General features: G+C 40.9%; 1 protein-coding gene across 4 annotated transcripts in view; it reads right to left on the bottom strand.

Moving 5' to 3' along the window:
* Positions 1-1465: 1465 nt before the first annotated feature.
* Positions 1466-19312, bottom strand: part of fign (fidgetin) — a 58478-nt gene continuing 40631 nt past the window's right edge. For all 4 annotated transcript variants that reach the window (XM_037538954.1, XM_017692246.2, XM_037538955.1 and 1 more), the window contains one exon: positions 1466-7281. In XM_037538954.1, coding sequence (XP_037394851.1) covers positions 5048-7281 — 2234 coding nt within the window. In that variant the 3' untranslated portion in view covers positions 1466-5047. The remainder of the gene's footprint in view (positions 7282-19312) is intronic.

Here is a 19312-nt window from a genome sequence, read left to right as displayed (position 1 = left end):
CTTAAAAGAGAGATTTGAAAATAGCTGAATGAACACAGTGAAATAGGAAGAATCACTACATACTGCATTATAAATTCTGTTTTTTGTATCAATATTTTTCTATGCAAATGAATGCATCCTGGCCATTTACATGTTTAAATATAAGTTACCTAAAACATTTGCACAGCACTGTATCTCTCTCGTGCACGCTCTATATATATATTATATATATATATATATATATATATATATATATATATATATATAATGGAAATAGTTATGCTTACAGATATAAACAATGTGTTTCACTTGATTTTGTATTCATTTTGTGTTTCTGTTGTTGTCCTTTTGAACAAATGAATGCTTCTTGCACAGACAAATCTCTACATAGTTTCTCAGATGCCCAAGACTTTTGCACCATACTTATGTGTTTAAAACCTCAAATCTTCAAAATAGTAATTTTAATAGGAGAAGGACTGGTGATTTAATAAATTGTACTGGGATGAAATTTTATTCTAAGTGATTTGAAACCATTTATATACTGAGATGCTATACTGATACTGGATAATTGATGCTTACGTATGAAAATCAGAGCCCCCCCCCTCAACAACTAAGGGTTAAGTGCCTAGCTCAAGGGCACAGCAGCAGTAGTGGAATGTTATCAGTTGGGCTCAAATCCATGACCTTACAGTTCATGGCCACATTCTCTGACCACAGGGCTAAAACCACCCCATTATTACATTACAAATGCTAAATACAAAATTACTTCTTAAACAGCAGTTTGCAGGTTGCACTGCAGTTTCTCGTGATGGCTGACAGAGTGCAGTGTGTTTTCTATACATGACAGCATAATATACTCAATCTGTATTTTTATATATCCAGGAAACATTTAATGCTTCTTGTCTAATTTGCTTAATGTCTAATTTAATTGCATGTAGTTTTAGTGACTTAAGTGACTTGTAAATGTCTCTAACAAGTGGGATCAGTTTAGGCATCATTTCATGGATATTATGTGTAGCACTCATTGTTGGGCTGCATGTAAGCACAGACAGATCTAAACGTATATCAGTACACATTCACAATAGGAAAATCCAAGATGATCTTCAAATGGAAGCATGTAAAAGCCTTGGAATATATGAAACATACATGACAGTATGTCAGTGTTCCAGTTCCAAGTTTTACTCCTTAATCGATTTCTCAATATACAGATCTCTCATCAGTAAATGTTTTCAAAGAGAAATGAAGTTAATAAGTTTTGAGAAAGGTTCAGTAAAGAAGCTATGCTATAAATGTTTATTGTGCAGCGTATAGGTCTTTCTCAAGAATTGCACCTCTCTAGTCTCAGCCTTGCGTTAAAAAGCTCAACACACTAAATGAATAGTGAATACGTAGGCTTAACGTTCTAATTAATGACGCACAGTTCAACTCATTAAATTTGTTTTGATGTATCTGGAATATAGCAAGAAAAAAAAAGCACACACTGCCGTTTCAAAAACAGTTTAATGATCTTTTATTGTCCTTTGTCCCTATGAATACATGAAAATACATTTACGTCGACTGTAGTTATGGCAATATTGTACATACACACACATAAACATGTATGTGGTGCGTTTCAAAATGTTATATCAATAGCAAATGTACATTAAGTACACATATGTGCAAGTGTATCTCATGTACAAATACAGTATATGAAATGTAGGTACATTTCATATAGAATTTTCATATATAAAAATGCACACTTACACACTTAATAATAAGTGCACACACGTTCACATGCACACTACAATTCACAAAGGAGTAAAGCGATTTATTATAATCCAAAAACTGAATCTGCATTTAGAGACCTTGAAGAAGACCTATACAGCCCACAATATCCTTACCCATTGTGGTTTCGTAAGTAGATTTCAAAGAGTTTCAAAGTTATGTCTGTATCTTAAGTAAGTGTGCAATAATTTTGCCTCAACACTCTGTGGTGTGTCTCATCATTTGTGCAGCTACTAAACTGCTCAGTGTAGGGACAGTCTTTCTGAGGTAGACTGCTCAAGTCAAGGACAAGCATTTTTTTCTTTCACTTTTATGTTTTTCTGCTTTTTTTTCCTTTTATACAAATGCATGACATTCAAAAAAGACAGAACATAGGTACTACATGTATGTATGTAGCAATGAGGTAGAAATGGTTTTAGAGAACAATGTTTGAATAAAAAACTGATACACCAGCAACATCTGGAAGAGTGCCGAAGAACGCAGGACACAGAACATATATATAGGAAGGGAGAGGAAAAAAACAAACAATAATAATACACAAAGCAATATTCAAGTGATTCGGGGTTGTTTTGTGTGCTTTAAAACTTGTACTTCAGAGTCTGTTGCTTTTTCCATTTAATGCAGTTTTAAACTGAACGCTTTTGCAGTCGTGATCATTTCCAAGTCAAGAGTGGCCTGTCCAGAGATCTTTCAGAAGGGGTATATGTAGGGGAATGCTGGTGGCTCGTTCACACAGCACAGTGGTTTTCTGCAAGCCTGTTAAAGATAATGACAGAGAGATTCTATCCACGACATGTCGGAGCGGCTCTGTGGATCAGTGCTATTTGGCTTAAGTATACACAGAACTTTTTTTATTATGAAAGAAAAAAAAACAATATACTAAGGTCTATGCTGTGGAATAAGCACAGGCTAAACTGCTGTCAATTGCCATATATTTTTATAAGCCAGTCGAGGAGAGCTTACATTTCGGATCTTTACGTAAAATGGCTGCATTTGCTTTGGTGCCAAGATAACATACTTGAATTTAACACATTTGAAAAGTGCATTTGACAAATTGCACAGTAACATTTACTTCCTTTTTTTTTCCAAGATGGAATACGTTATTACAGGCCAGTCCAAATCCAAAGGTGATCTACTGGATAGACACCAAACATGGTTGGCATCTCACATCAAGCAATGAATGCAAAATGGTAAAACAAGTGGCATTTTACAGCTAATAAACGACTAACCGCACGTCTGTCGTAAAATGAAGGGATATGTGCTGGCGGAAGTCAGATATGCATGTAGTGGAGGGACTGATGGCTTTAGCGGCTAAATAAGCACCATCAACAGGGGAAAATTGCAGTGCTGAAGAGAAATGTCTGAGCTCTACATCAGCAATCCCGACGCATTATGTTGTAGATGGGAGCAGAGCAGTAAAGGCCTGGGAGAAACAGAAACAAGGCAGCTTCCCTCAGAAAGCCTGCAGGATTCTCCTTCAGTGGCATACGCTGGCAGCTCTGCACCACTCGGCTAGTGCTTCACAAAACGGCATACTGAAATGCTCTGAAAAAATAGGGTGAGAATAAACATAAACAAACAAACAAAAACATACATTCAACACAAGGCTTTCTGTTACTTTTCCTCGTGTGCAGTAAACATAGGTGCAGGCTTCCTTAGCCTCTGGTGCTACTGCCCAAGCTGTTGGCTGTCAGTTAAGAAAAGAGCTGCCAACAATAGAGGCAGGGACACCAAAAGAGGAGTCCAGAGAATGGTGCCCTCTGAGTGCTACACAAAACCCATGAAGCATGTGTATGAAGGGGGGTAGTGCGCACTATGTATTGTGAGCAGAAGAATTGCACAGATAAGTGTCAGAGTAGCATTTGTTGATTCTTTTGATGGGGGGGAAGCAGCTAGTTGTATGAGCAGGCTTTCTAGCTGAGTGAGCCTAAAAAAGGTTAGGACATCAAGCTAGCCTCTTTAATTCTGCTTTCAGAGGAAACAGTGCTAAACTGAGGTAGAAAAAGAATGCAGGGTACACATGATCCTTCAGGATTGTTACACGGATGACACACAGCAGCAGAACAAAGTCAAAAACAATAAAAGAACATAAACAACCTCTAAAGATAATATCTGGTGGTCTTTTTGGAAAAATGTTTTGGTTCACCCCAGCATGTCTGTCTTTTCTGTCCGTTGACAAGTGACAAATACAGAGTTTTACAAAACACAAATATCGTGGTCCGCTGCATCTTCTCTTTTGTGGCTAAGGCTTCAAATGAACCTTATCAGCACAATAAGCTGTGCCCATTACTAACACATGAGCTTGCGCTATAGAGTCAGTACTGTGCTATGCATGAGGACAGGGTGCTGTAGTCAAAACTGGCACACAATTCAGAATTCTTCATTCTTTAACCCTCTATTTCAAGCAGTACTCAAAATGGAATAATTTTTTGTCAAGATTTGACAATGTAAAGTAAAGAAAACAAAAGAAATACTCCTCCACTTTTTTTTTCTCCCAAACAACCCAGAAATGCTCTGGTTACATTCATAGTCATATCCTTGTCATTTTTTTAATCAATTGAGGTGAACCTTTTTACCAAATCCAAAACCAAACCCAATGTTAACTGCAATATGTAGTGCTTTGACACAATCTTTTGAGGTACTGTACAAATCACAATCACTTTCCTGAGTTTTTGATGAAAATCAAAAGCAAATTAAGTTTATAAATTAGGGTCCAGATTACAAATGCCACAAGAACCTTATTTTTTCCCCACTTAGGGCCTGCAGATCAGACTCAGTTGAGGAATACTGTTGTTTTTTTTTTTTTGTTCTTTTTTTGACAGAATTGACAAAAAGCAGAACATGTCTATTTTAGTCTCAGGTTAAAGCTTTCTATATTAGCACATGCCACCAATGTAGATTGTGAGGCAAACCAACCAAAATACAAAATAATAAAGCACCACTTTAGGCACTTGATAGCAACAGAATCTCAAAAACAGCAGAATGATATTTACACACAACGGAGTTCATCTACGCAGTCATCTCAGGACAGTGCACCTCATTAAGTGACACTCGGGTTCAGCAGAGTTGAGCCCAAGAGTGGGTTTCTCTGTTGCGCTATGTGCAAAGGGCCAGACATGGACTTAAGCATAGCTATGCATCATTCAGGTCTATCTGAGTGTCCTTACTGCTGTTCTTTAAGGGTCACTAGCATTTGTAACACCCACCCTTCAAGACTGCATGTTTCACCCAAAGAATTCTGAATTGTATCCTCTCCTTAGAGCAGGAGAGTTTGTCCCCATATGGTTCCCCTTAACCACCCCTCTTACTGACTACAGCCAAACATTTTATTCCACTCAGTGTATGTGTCCAGTTCTTTCTGTGATATGCTGGGCTGGATTTTGCAAAAGACATTCTCAAAGTCTTGGTACGACAGCGGCCTCATCTGACCAGGCATGATCCCGGAAAGGTCCGCACTGGACATGCCATGCAAAGGTCCCACAATAGCCTCCTGGCAGAGCCGGACTACGTCCAGACCCGAGAATCCTTCGGTCCTCTGGACGAGCAGCGCCACCTCTTTGTCGGTGAGGCAGTAGTTGTGCTGGGAGAGCACCTGGCTGATGAGCTGGTGCCGTGCCGTAGTGTCTGGGAGTGGAATGAGCAACCTCTTTACAAAGTACCTCCGCAGAGCCTCGTCGATCTCCTCTGGCTTGCTAGTGGAACAGATGACCAGGACATGGTCTTCTGGTGAGCTGAGTACCCCATCCAGCTGCAGGAGCAACTCACTCTTGATCCGGTTCACCGGGCTCTCCTCGCTTAGCTGGGCCGACAGCAGCAGATCTACATCACTAACAAAGACTACTGAAGGCTGCCGGCAGCGAGCCACAAGAAACGAAGCCTGAACCACCTTATCACCCTCCCCCAGCCATTTGGTGACCAGTGCTGAGCTGCTGAGCTGGAGGAACGCAGCGCCCAGCTGGCTGGCCACGCAGCGGGCCAGCAGTGTCCGCCCTGTGCCCTGAGGTCCAAAGAAGAGTATGCTGCGTGGCAATGGCGCCAGGCCGCTAAACATGTCTGGTCTCAGAATGGGCCACAGGACCTCCTCTTTGACGGTGGCCTTGGCCAGCTCCAGCCCTGCGATGTCACTCCAGTCAACAGGGGGCGTTTGCTGCAGAATCTCTGTGGTGACCATCTCCACCAGGCCGGCATCACTGTTCTTTAACTGTTCCTCAGCTGGGTGGCCACTTGAAGTCACTGTGCCAACGGAATGGGACAAGTGTTGTCTGTGCTCCTCACCATGTTCGCTCATGACTGGGGAGCCAAACTTTCCGAATGACTCTCCTGATCGGACCGAGCCCACGGATCCTTTGGAGGACCCATAGGATGGAGGGGTGATGGCTCTGCCAGACTGGCTGCCAAATTTTCGCTGCTGGTCTGAGGACATTGACTGTTTTGTGGGCTTAAATGGCAGAGATGACGTGTCAGCACTTCTGTCAAACCCATTCCCTCTGCTTGAATCAGCAATGCTGTTATCTGGCATCCTGTACATGGGGCTTTGAGTCGAGCGCTGTTGACTGTAGCTGAAATTTCCATAACTGGAGTCCATGTCGCCTTGCCCCGTCATGTAAAAAGCTTTCCTTTTCAGTGAGTTGGCCGAGCTGCCATTCAGAGGTGTAGGTGCGATTGGTGCATGGCTATGTGACTGGTAGGAGTAGCCAGGGAGAGTAGAAGGGGGCAGTGGTGTAGGCGCTGCAATGCCTGAGGGCAAGTAGGCTGAAGGAGGTGGGGCTCCCCCGGGGCTGTAGCCGGGAGCAACAGCAGCCTGGGGGGGATAGCCTGCAGGAGGGTAGTTGTAGCTGGAGAGGTTGGGTGAGCCTGCGTTGTAGCTGGGCACCAGCGTTGGAGGAGGGGGAGGAGGAGGCGGAGGAGGAGGCTGGAGGAGCCCACCACTGTGCAAAGGGGAGGGGTGTGGGGAGGCCAGGGATGGGGTGCTTTGCCCACCGCTATAAGTGGAATGCAGGTACGTGCCATTGTAGCCACCAGCAAATTCCTGAGAGGGGATCCCCGAGTGCAGGGCAGCAGGCGTGTGGCTCCCGCAGCCACTGCTAGAGTAGCTGGGTTCGCTCAGGCTGCTCGGAACCCCTGCGGCGCTGCAGACACTTGCCGTTGAATCTCCCGGGGGCAAAGCAGCCGGAACAACAGCTTTGCTCGCAGATATCACATCTGCAGAGCAGTTCATTGGGTAGATCCCCTCTTGCCAGGCCTCGCTTTCTGATTTGCGCCCATTCAAGAGTCCTGCGGCACCTTCTGGATACGAGCACAGCAGAGCCCTCTCACCGGGACCCTCTAGGATGCCAGAATACTTCTCGGCATACTTCTTCAGGAGGTTAGAAGCAGTCAGAGCTGAGATGTCATCATTTGCCCAGGCGTACTGGTAGGTCCTCTGCAGGTGCCCGCGGTATGCCTCAGCCTTGTGGGCCGGGGAACGGGTCGTGGAGGAGATGTCGAAGTGCTGCTCTGCCCACTGCGCATGCTCTGGGGTCCACTGCATCTTTAAGCCTAAATATACCCAACAAACAAAACAAAACAAAAAAAAAAAAACAAACACCAGTGTCAGAAACTTGATGAATAACGTTCAGAGAGCAGCAAAGGCCCCCCTTTTTTTGAAACTCTGCAGAATCAATGATCCAATACATGATTGCTTTTAAACAGAGAGAGAGAGAGAGAGAGAGAGAGAAAACAGCAAGAACAACACAAAAATATTACTTTCTATTTCCTACTCTGCAGCTCTCCTGGAGTGCAGGCTACATATCACAGGCCCTGCTGACAGTTAGTATCACAGGAGCAGTGCGGATTTGGGCACCCAGCACCTGGTTAGCACAGTATAATGCACCCTGCACAGAGCGGAGTGACACAGACATCGCAGGTCACTCTATAATCCAACTCTCATCTAAAGCAGTCCCAGACAGTTTCAAATCTGCTTGGAGGAGTGCAGCAAAGCAATCTCCCAGGCAGCGCTCCGCTGCTTTCATCACACAAACCCCACAGCACGGCATGAATTACAACAGCTCTCTGTCTGCCTGCTGCCTCCTGGAGCACTGCGAACTGGAAAAGGGGAAAAAACATGCCTCTCTTGTCTTTCTCTCTCTCTGGCTCACTTGCTCTTTCTCCCTCCCTCTCTCTCTGGCTCACTCTCTTCTCTTTCCAGCCTCTCTCTTTTATTGCCTCCAGGGCTCAAAAGCCACCATCAAGTTTAATCCCAAACTCCATCTGCAAACACAAGTAGTTACATATGCTGTCATCTTAGACTCAGCATGGGATTATCAAAGAGACATTTACTTGAGAACCATCGGAATGACACAAGCGGTCCACACACACACACACACACACACACACACACACACACACACACACACACACACACACACACACACACACACACACACACAGTATGGACTACTGATGAGAGTGGAAGTCAGCCCTGCTATCCCACAGGCATGTTGTAGCCATGCTCACACAGTTGCTGCTTATCTAGACTCACTGGACCTAAACATGCGCACACACACACACACACACACACACACACACACACACACACACACACACACACACACACACACACTCTCTCTCTCTCTTTTACATTTACATACACACTGATCTAGCACTGAAACAAATAATAAAAATACAGAAACTTACACTCTGTTCCTCTGATCTCATAATTCTAAAATATTTAACATTTTATTTGATAATTTTGTCCATGACAGAGTAAACACGGCCTAAGATTAAATATTTCCAGTAGCAGCCAACAGAGGGGATGCATGATATTGGTATCAGCAGACATTTGCTTTAAAAAAAATATTGGCATCAGAAAGATGTTCGAGCAATATGTCAGACTGATTTTAGAGCAAAACACAGAAGTGTTGTGATGCTGGACTACTGCACTAAATTGTCTGCATTTTATTCATTTTACTGCATTTATGAACCTACACAAATAAATAGCTTTATATTTCTCCAGATTGTGCTAATCCAAGTGAATATAGTGCCAGTTTAAGTTGTGTTTATGTATCATAAACATTACTAAAATGTATCAACATTGGTATCATCATCAGCAAGCATGTAAACAAAAATGATTAGACATTTTGGCCTATAATTCTTATATCAGTGCATCACTAGCCAACAGTCCATACATGATACACTCAAATACAACAACACTCAAATACAGCAACATAGAGCTTTCACAAAACTTTCTCTCCCTTATCACTGTATGACACAGGTGCAGATTGTTCTAGTAATGTCAAAGATAATGCTATATAGTACAGAATTGCGCCTGAACGATGTGAATATTTTTGGCTGATATCGATACTAATTTTAACGGGCTAAAAATTCAGATAGCTGATATCAGATTATATCATTTTATACACATCTTTTTATTGTATTTTATATTTTTTACTTTGTAGCTATGCAGTGCTCTCCTGACTAAGCAGAACTGTAGCAGAACTCTCTTTAATATCAGTTGATATGATCAGCCAGCTAATACCTCAGACCACAGTACTACATAAGAACAGTGATTTTTGGTCTACACAGATCAGGTGAACTGACAGGTGGAACAAACAGTTCTGAAAAGATGACTTCTGGAGTCTTGGACAAAATTACAAACAAAATCCACAGTGCTGAGTTAACACCTACAGTGTAGATTTAATTGCTGCAACACTGAAATTAAGGCTGTATGAGCACAGCACTAGAGATTTTGCTGTGTACACTGCAAATTGTGATTCTCCACTGTTAATGCTTTTAAGTCTGGGACCGAGTTAAGCCTGTGTGTGCAACACTGACCCATAGTATAAATTTCAGGGTCCATTCTAGGAGGCCAGTATAGCCAGTATTTAGCAGCCTTTTCCCACTACTGTAGCAGTCAGGCATGTGGTTTTCCCCAACAACCACCTTCCCAGCAGCCTGCCTGCACAGCACACACACACACACACACACACACAGAGCGCTAATTAGCAGGATGATGCTGCGCTAATTGTGTTAATTTACAAGGTTTTAGTCAAAGGGATCGGTGCTATGGCTGGCAAGGCTGTCAGGCCTGCGAGCTAATGACTAAGAAAGGCTAAAGACAAAGCGCTGGCATCAACATGGCAGGCATGCCAGGAAGCCCATTAATAACATCAGCAGTAAAAGCTGTACACCAAACAATGGCAGGAGTCAATACTATTACTCTGACAAATCATACGCTTAGATTATTAGGAAATTAATGCCACATTTTATGCACTTTGCTGGAACCTGCTTTTGATTTGCTATTATGTTGCATTTTGCAGTGTTTTATGTGTGCTCCTGGCCAGCGTTTCACACATCAGGCTATGCCTGGTTACTGCTGTGGGACATGTGGTATTCCCACAGCAATCCATTTCAGATGTATGTAAAGATTTATCTCCAATAATAATGTTTACTGAGTGGAGGACATATATTTTCCTTGATCTGAGGATGAGCTTTCATTTCTGCGTGCAGACAATAAACTGTGGCGTGTACTCCAGAGCTGTTAAAGATTACCTTGGGAATTTGGCAGCTCAGTTATCCTTTGAGCCTCTGTACATCCACTCATTAATACATTTATTACTCATCTTTCAAGTTCCACTTTCAAATATATATATATATATATATATATATATACACACACACACACACACACACACACACACACACACACACACACACACACACACACACACACACACACATTCTGCTCCTCTCTAAGAGGTAAGTCTTTGTGGAGGATGTGGGTGTTGACTTGTGCTGGAATAAAGTAAGACGTTTGGAGAGCCTGAAATCCTCTGCAGCACAGTGTGCACACGGAGACTTCAAACAATACTCCAGTCTCTCATTCTAATGACTTTTATGAAATGCACCACACGCTAACAAAAGAGCAAATTCAGCTATAGTCATTTAACAAGCCTAACAAATTACCAGCTTCTTACAATAATAAGACAGGAATGTCTTCTTCAAACCGTTTAAAGTGTTTAAGTCGACTAAAATGAGACATCAAGAGATTTAGTTACGGGGTAACATGGGGGCTGAGCGAATGCACTGTATTATAGCACAACTAAATCCATATAATGCTCTCTAAGTGACAGTGTTTATGCACGTATTCCTGCCATTCTACCACATAATGCAGAGTCCCATCTAGGTTATATGCTACTTTGCATGATCTTAGCCATGCCTGTCTTCCAGATTACACGCTAAAATCTGATCAGGTGATTCGTGAGGTGAGATTTAAATAGACAAAACAACTGAACTATGGAGGCCTGAAGGAAAGGGGGGAAAACAGAAAGAGAGTGATTAACAGAGGACGAAGAGACGGAAGATGCAGAAAGAAAGCGAGTGAGAGTGAGAGAGACAGAAAGGGAGAGCAAGAGAGCAAGGGAGAGCATGAGAGAGAGAGAGTGCACTGCAGAAGATGAATCATCTCCAGTTTAGTTTTAGACTGCACTAAATCAGCTCTGGCTCCTCCATGCTCTTCATGCTTCTTCAGCCTGGCTTCTAGAGCTGTGACACAACAATAAATAACACAAACACAGAGACAAACCTATCTCTTTCTCCAAATATAAAAATGTCACTCCTACTGCTCCCATATGTCATATCCTGCCATTGTTTTTGGTGAGAATGTGTGTGCAGCTCTAACCACGGAGCCCTGTTTGATTGTATTGTGTGTTGTAGAGTGTCATCCTTACACAACTGCTGTAGCATGCCTTCAAGTTATATTTCACTACAGACAAATTCACTTATGTACACATCCTACAATGTTTATTTCACATGCATTGTGTATTTAAAACAAAATCAAATAGTGCTGAGGGATATTGATAATATTCAAAATCATGTTTCCAAATATATCGCAGTATCACGATAACATTTACATTTCATTGATAATGACCCCGCACTTCATGAACACTGTTAAACCATGTTCATACTGACTGTGAGTAAAATTTGCCAGGTTAAAAAGAAAATAAACTTTAATGGGAAATGGAATTTGTTTCCGCTACCATTTAATTTTGTTTCACGGCAAGTTCATCTACTGACCTTGTGAATTATCGAAGCTCAAAAAATATGAGCCAATAGAAAATCAGGAGGTGATCCATGATGTCTTCTTTCACAAAAAAACCTCTAAACCATGCCTCACTCAACATAAAGTCACTTGTTGCTTACAGTTGCAAAAAACTAACTAGCTAAAGTTAGCTGTTTGCTGACCTATATGCTCTCTGCAGAATCACATCATAACAGGACTGCCCATGCTCACCTGCTATTTCACTCTCCCCTGATGAAGAAAATAGTGAGGCGACATTCTGGTGCAATTGCAGATTTCCTCTATGCTAAATGCATAGCATAAATAGCTGGTTTTCACTGGACTGTTCGATTTTCTTCTCTTAAAATTACACCAAAGGGAACCTTACAGAGTGTTGTAACCAGACAGAAAGCACATTTCCAGAAAAAAAAATCACTATTTATTAGGGATGCAGATCATAATCGGCCAATTTATTGTTTTGATTTTGGCCGATCTGTGTGGCAGTTTTATGATGTAAATGATGTGAGGCAGGTAAGAGCATTTGCACTGTATATGAATGCTGTTGCTATACCTGTACCAAAACATCACAGTATAATTATGCATGACTCATTGTGCTACATAGCCAGTTGTCTCTTACTCTCAATGTATCACTTTATCTGATTTGTGTTATTTAAATTGGCAACTGCTTTTTCATGTACCAATTTAAAAAATCAGTTTACTCCAATAATTTGGCAAATAATGTTATATATTGTGACACTGGCTAATATAAAGTACTGGAAATGTACAATTGCGTTCATTTCTTCATTTAGCCCACACAACGTGAGCTTTGAGTGTTCATTTTTTTTAAATCGGCCATTGGCAAATTTGAGGGTGAAGCAGCTGTGAAAATGTGTGTGTGTGCATTTTAAACTTTCTTTAAAACAGCATGAAGCAGCCAGCAAGTCATATGTACTGCAGTTAACTGACAAGTCCTAGATGTGTAAAGCGCACAAAAAGCTATTTAAAGAGCTAGAAACAAACTGCATGGGACAATGCTGCTTCCTGGAATAGAAAGTTATTATAAATATAAAGCTCATTATCTTTCAACACCTTTTAAAATTTAATTAAAAAATAATATCACAATGTGTCAATATCTCATTATATCGCTCAGCATGTGCCAATATGAAAAAATGACTATCACAATAATTACCTAACCTTTTATTACAGTTTAAAATAGTATAATTATTTTGTATTTAAACACAATGCATGGAAAGGACAAGCATTGTCGTGTTCTGTCATTTTAACAGTAATAATAACAGTAGTATAAGAATCTTATAGTGGATCCTATATGAAACACATTATCCGAACTTGGCTAAAATGCAGTCACAGTATTTCAGTATCCACAGTATTTCAGTGTCTGTATATCACAACATACCTTATTAGTAAATATCAGCACAAATTCCTAAACACAGAAATAGAATCTGCTCAGTGTTCCAGATGTTTGCATCACAAATGGTCACTGAAACAGTCCATTTAGTCTATCCACAGACACTGACCAGAAAAAAAATAATAAAAGAAAACAAAATTAGTCACAACAAGCACTGACCTGCTCTCTCGCCTTAGCTGCATTTGGCATAATTAGTGCTCATTTCATTAGAGGATGCCTAAAGACAGGCGGAGGACCTCCGCTCAAATTCCACTCATTGGCTCACCACAAAAGCCCTTTGTTTAATTTACCAGTGTCTGCGAGGCTACCTTTACAGTACGCCTGGCAAATCTTAGATTACACTCACAGTCAGAATTCACTTAGCTAAGACAGACAGTACAAGGCATGCAGCATTAAGAGCGTTTATAAGAGCAGCTTTGACATTAAAAACAGGTGAGCAGTATGGAGCTGACAAAACAAGACTATGATGTTGTTTAGAGTAAAATGTGCAAATTACATAGAAGCAAATCATTTAGAGCATGAATTATTACAAACACCCACACAAACATAAGTCACAACGAACAAAAACACAGAAGACCAAAAAACACATATGAAGTATGTGGCTGAAGTGTTAATTGCTCGTCCAAATAATTAAAGATGTGCAAGTCCTGCATCACCTTTTATAGGCTGCACAGTCTTCCCCAAGCCCGACAGTAATTATGTATGGTTTGTGCAGGCATCTAATAGGTGTGTTATTAGTGAGAGTGATCAACAGTAAACCCCCGGAGAGGAAGCTCTGCTACAGCACACTGTTTAATTTCAGACACTGTGATCATGGCCAATGAAACAGAGAAGCTGACCTTTTTGGGAGCTATTAATCTGGCTAGCCTTGGCCGATTTTAAGCAAACAGCGGCGCGCCCGCGCTCTGTCCGTCCAATTTCCCAGTGCGTAAATTGGACTGCCGCTTGCACAATTCTCTATTCATTACTGCGCAGCTGAAAGGAAGCACAGAGGTGGCGGAGTGGTTTTCTTTTCCTTTTTTTAGTGTGTGCGTGTGTGCGGGAGTGTATGAACATGCAATGGCTTCTAGCAGAATTCCCAAGCTCTCTCCCTCTCTCTCCCTCTCTCTATCTTTCTCTCTCCCGCTCTCCTGCTCTTACTATCCCTCTTGCTTTTAGGCTTGGGGGGATGGGGTTGCTTTAGGAGGAAGCTGTCGTAATTGAAACGTGGTCTAATCAGACTCATTACCATTTTGGCCAATTTGCACCACCAAAGATGCTTATTAGGTAACTGTGTTTAATAAAGCGCTCTTTAGAAAGCTAACTGTAATGAGCTCTTTAGAGTCAGGTCCGAGCGTGATTATGCCAGTGAAAGTGTTTAGCTGGGCTCAGGCAGACGGCTACATTTAGTCATGTACAATGTCATAATTAAGCCACACAACCTGCTTCCCCAGCGCACAATGAACACGGCTGCAACCGGAGAAACTCTGAAAAATATTTATAATTACTGATCATTACAGCCCAGGGATTTTTTTTATCTGTGGATGTAAACATAATTATGAGAGCCTCTTCCTTTCATAATGCGCACACAGCACACTCAACATGACAAGCGTGCGAATACTGTGGACAGACATTAATTACATTTATAAATAAAAACAAGCTCATATTCCTCTTCTAATGCACTGTGGAGATGTGTTCCTTTCTCTCTCTCTCTCTTTCTCTTTCTCTCTCTCTCTCTCTCTCTCTCTCTCTCTCTCTCTCTCTCCGTCTCTCTCTGCCCCCCTCTAGGTGGGGGGATGGGATACAGTTCTAATTCAATCTCTGCTGGTAATCGTTATGGCAACAGAAGGCCATTCATCTTACATATCAACTTAAAACCATTTAAAGTCAATTTGGAAATCCATGTCCCACTCATTCTGATGGGTCCGTGAGACCAGAGGGCATCATTAAGCTCCTAATTTAGCCAAGAAATTCAGTCAATGTCCTTTTTCCTGCTGTACAGCACACGTTAAGACTCCCAGCACCCAGCCGATGGAGATGATGGAGGAGAGATCGTGCAGTGTAATGCGTGACCACACACACAACAAACAGCATTTCAAAGAAAAAAAAAAGAGAGAGAGAGAAAGAAAGAGAGAGAGAGAGAGAGAGAGAGAGAGAGAGAACCTGCATAGTCACCCTACCTCCAGGGTACAGTAATTTAATTAAGCATTCTAAACACAATTAATCAACTAATTAGCCTTAAATGCATGTCACAGGATGAAGTCCACATCATTTAGTGACTTGGCTAATTGTGATCTTGAGCTACCCTATGAGAGGAAAATTATGATAATATAAACATTCATAAACACTCTCAATGGGGGGATTTTAGATCACTTTAACATTAGGAGGTCTAAATAAAACTGCAGGGACATGTGTTCACATGAAGAAAGTCAGATCAGAATGTGAGAAGTGCAGGTCTTTACCATGTCATGAATTTGCTTAATGTGTCTGTGTTACGTCACCCTACGAACAACGTTCGAACAATGTTAAAAACAACAGCCCACATTTATCATGTATCTCAGGGTAGGAGCACACTGATCTAAGATCAGATCTTATGATGCCATGGAATTTTATTCACTGTTAGTTAAAACGCATGAACTTATCCTAGATCAGCATTATTACTCTAAGAAGTCTGATAAATATGTGCCAATGTTAGCAAAAACAGCTGGGTCTGAATAAAAATACTACTTTTGGACAGAATTGTTACAGTCCAGATGCATGCAAATGTAATTAAATCAAAGCTGATTTGGTCTCTGTAGTATATTTTCATAAATCCTCTCTGTAAAGCTGAACCTCACATACTTTCCAACTAAAAACCTGCACCAGTGTTGTTTGTAGAACGAGCCTGCACAATAACACTAGTGATTACAATGGAAAAAAATGGAGAAACTCGTAGTAAATTAGTCAATGACACATTTGCAGTTTCACAGTTTCAGCTTTAGTCCAGTTATGCTGCCCAACGATTGGTAAAGTGGCATCGTCCAGCTGTCTGTACTCAAACTAACAATCATGACACACATCAGCAGCTAAATGAATGCTTCTGCTGTCCAGTCTCAAGCACAACAGTTAAAGTGACTCGCATCATTTGTGTGGACTGAAAAAGGCAAATGAGTACCATCTGATTTTTAATGCAGGTAACAAATTGTTAGGAAACAACAAATAACTATAACTAGAGATGTATGATATTAGAATCATATCATTACTGTCAGTTATTTGTCAAAATGAAAAATATCCATCACTGTGCAAAAGTGCACATAAGTTTTTTTCCATTTTTTCAAACATTTTATCTTAGCAACAAGTCAGTTTTGCTTGGAAAATCAAGACAGATGCAAATAAACATTAAATAGTAACAAGAATGTCTTATTTAAGTAAAGCAGTTATTTAACTAAAGTATCTATTCCAAGGAAAGATTTCAAAATGGTTAAACAAATGCACTGATATACATTAAACAACTACTTATTGTATTACTATTATTTGTAATCACTCTAATATTAGTGTTTTTATGTGTAAATAAATGCTCACTGCCCAGATAAACAGAGCCTTTGATTAAAATTTTACACACACACACACACACACACACACACACACACACACACACACACACACACACACACACACACACACACACACACAACTATCGTGATAAATTGTCACAATGCAACACAATATGCTTTTCTAAACACACTGTGAATATTGTCAGTACAAACTGCACGTCTCATCACAATAAGAGCTAAATTAATCTGGTTTAATTGAATTCAGTGCAACACAGTATATGAAATATTTAATAAAAATCACTGTATTTAGTTTTAATAGGTTTTTTTTTTATGTAGCACTACCAGTTCTTTTTCCTCTATCCCAACTGATCAGATGTCTGAAAAAAATTTATATTCTGTATCTTTGAAAATTTCTTGAAATATCACAGTATTATATTTTTGCCATATCGCCCACCCCTGGCAGCATCGGACAGATTTTCAGATTTGATGTTTAAAACCACTATTTGATGACGTTTATTATACTTCAGAGGAGTAGTAGGTTTAGGTGATACTGGGCTTCTGTGCTAAAACATTGCATTTCAATTAGTTTCACTGCAGTTGAAAATCTAAAGAAAAGTTAAATTTCTCCATAATGCAGATCCACCTGAAAAATAAGGCGTTGACACTGACCTGCAATTCCAATATCAGTGCATCCCCAAACATAATCAAACAAAAATTCCAGATATGTAGTGTGCCAAGCCCAGTGTTCCAGTATATCCTGTGGAAGTGTATACTCAGACACAAGGCAAAACACTGATTTTCCATTCCTTCAGCTCATCACAGCTTCAGGCTTTCTCTACCCTGTCTGTTTGCATTTCCAGACCCAACGTCTTAAGAAAATGTGAACAAACCCTCGGCTTGAAAAGTCCCCTCGTATTAATGGTAACATTTACCACCATGAAATGGAACAGCATTAGGAGGTATAACTGTGACAGCAAATTGGGCTGAGCGGGGAAACTGCTTTATCACTCTTCTCATTCTTCTAATAAGATTACCCCTGTATTTAATAAGTTCTGTTCCTATTGGCATCCTTTTGATTTTAAATGTTAAATGAGATGCTTCTCCTCACATACGACATCCAGTGTGACGTTTGCTGTGTTCAGATGAGATCTGCTGTATTATATGTGACGCACAGGACCCCAGATGATGTCTTTGCTCATTCTGAGTGTAATCCAATGTAACAAACTATGTGTTACAGAACAAACAGGATGATATAGATAGAATGGTAGAAAAATATCTGAAATAAAAGCACACAAAGCCACTGCAGAGCCTGATGCAACACCACGGATAAATCCACTAGGAAAGAAGGCAAATGGGAACATATAAAATATTAGTTTTTCTCTAAAAGGATATGCTGTTGACTTTACTAAGCTTAACAACATTTCTGTCTTATAATCTTCTGCCTAAGTTTAGAACCCAAGCGCTTGCTCGGAGCTCAGTCAGTCAAGCTGTCAGTTAGACAAGTCTGCATGTTGGTGTATGAGAAGAGAGTACCTGGAGGAGGTTAATAAGGTGATTTACTTCTAATGTGCCATCTGCTTTTGTCTCAGCGCCACTGTCAGCATGCTACAACTTAACTCCCTGTATGTAAGCGTACATCTCGCAGCAGCCGCAGCAGTCTGTGATGGAACGGCTCCATTACCACTTGCGCAAGCTCGCTAAAGACAAATACCACGCCGGGCCAGGAGACATTTGGAAAGTGAGAGGTGGCGAGCGGCCGAAAGTGAGCAGATGCGTGCCGTATGTTAGGGGCTGGGTGTGAATTTATATGGGGCACTTATCTTTAATGTAGTTGGCATGTCAGTCAAGCAGTCAATTTCCGAAGACAAGGCCACTCTTTGTAACTGGGCGTAATATTCATGATTGTGTTCGTAGAGAAGACGCGGCGCGCGCGCAGCCTGCTGTGACAGAGCTGTAATCATTTCAATCTGCTAAACACCGATTATGCCTCTCAAAGCGGCTGACTGTTTCACTGATGCAATGCTCCCTCTACTCTCCCTCTGTTCTCTTGCCCCTCCTCTTCCCTCCTCCTCTCATCTGTTCCTCGTCCACTTTTTCTCCTCATCATGTCCTCTTCAGCCTTTTCTCTTTTTCTTTCCTCTCTTCCACCAAGCTTGTCAATATTGATATATGGATGAGTAGATAAAGCATTATGCAAAAGTCAGAGACCACCCTTCAGTTATTTAAATTCCACTCAAAACAGCCATCAAGTACAAGTTAAATGAAAAAAAAGTGGAAAAAACATTTTGGAAACTGGAGACAAAAAAATTATTAAAAGATAAAACGGAGAAAATGGGACTATTAACAATCATGCAAGACCTGGTAAACACTATCGGATTAAGAGCATTTAAAGCTTTCATCTTTGAGAGGTAGGAGAGAATGAAGCTCTACTCTTCCTTCAGACTTCAAAAATCCATATATTTCTGTAAGAAGGCAACTCAGAGCTATGGGTCTAAAAGGATGTGTAGCTGTCAAGAAGCCCTTACTGAGAAAAGGAAATAGACAAAAAAAGTGTTAATCACACAAAGAAGCTGCTGATGATCTCAGAACAATGGA

This window comes from Pygocentrus nattereri, chromosome 6 (genome assembly GCF_015220715.1).
Source record: "Pygocentrus nattereri isolate fPygNat1 chromosome 6, fPygNat1.pri, whole genome shotgun sequence".
In the NCBI taxonomy this organism is placed as follows: domain Eukaryota; kingdom Metazoa; phylum Chordata; class Actinopteri; order Characiformes; family Serrasalmidae; genus Pygocentrus; species Pygocentrus nattereri.
Note: the sequence above shows the minus strand (reverse complement) of the source record. Positions and strands in the feature narration are given on the sequence as shown.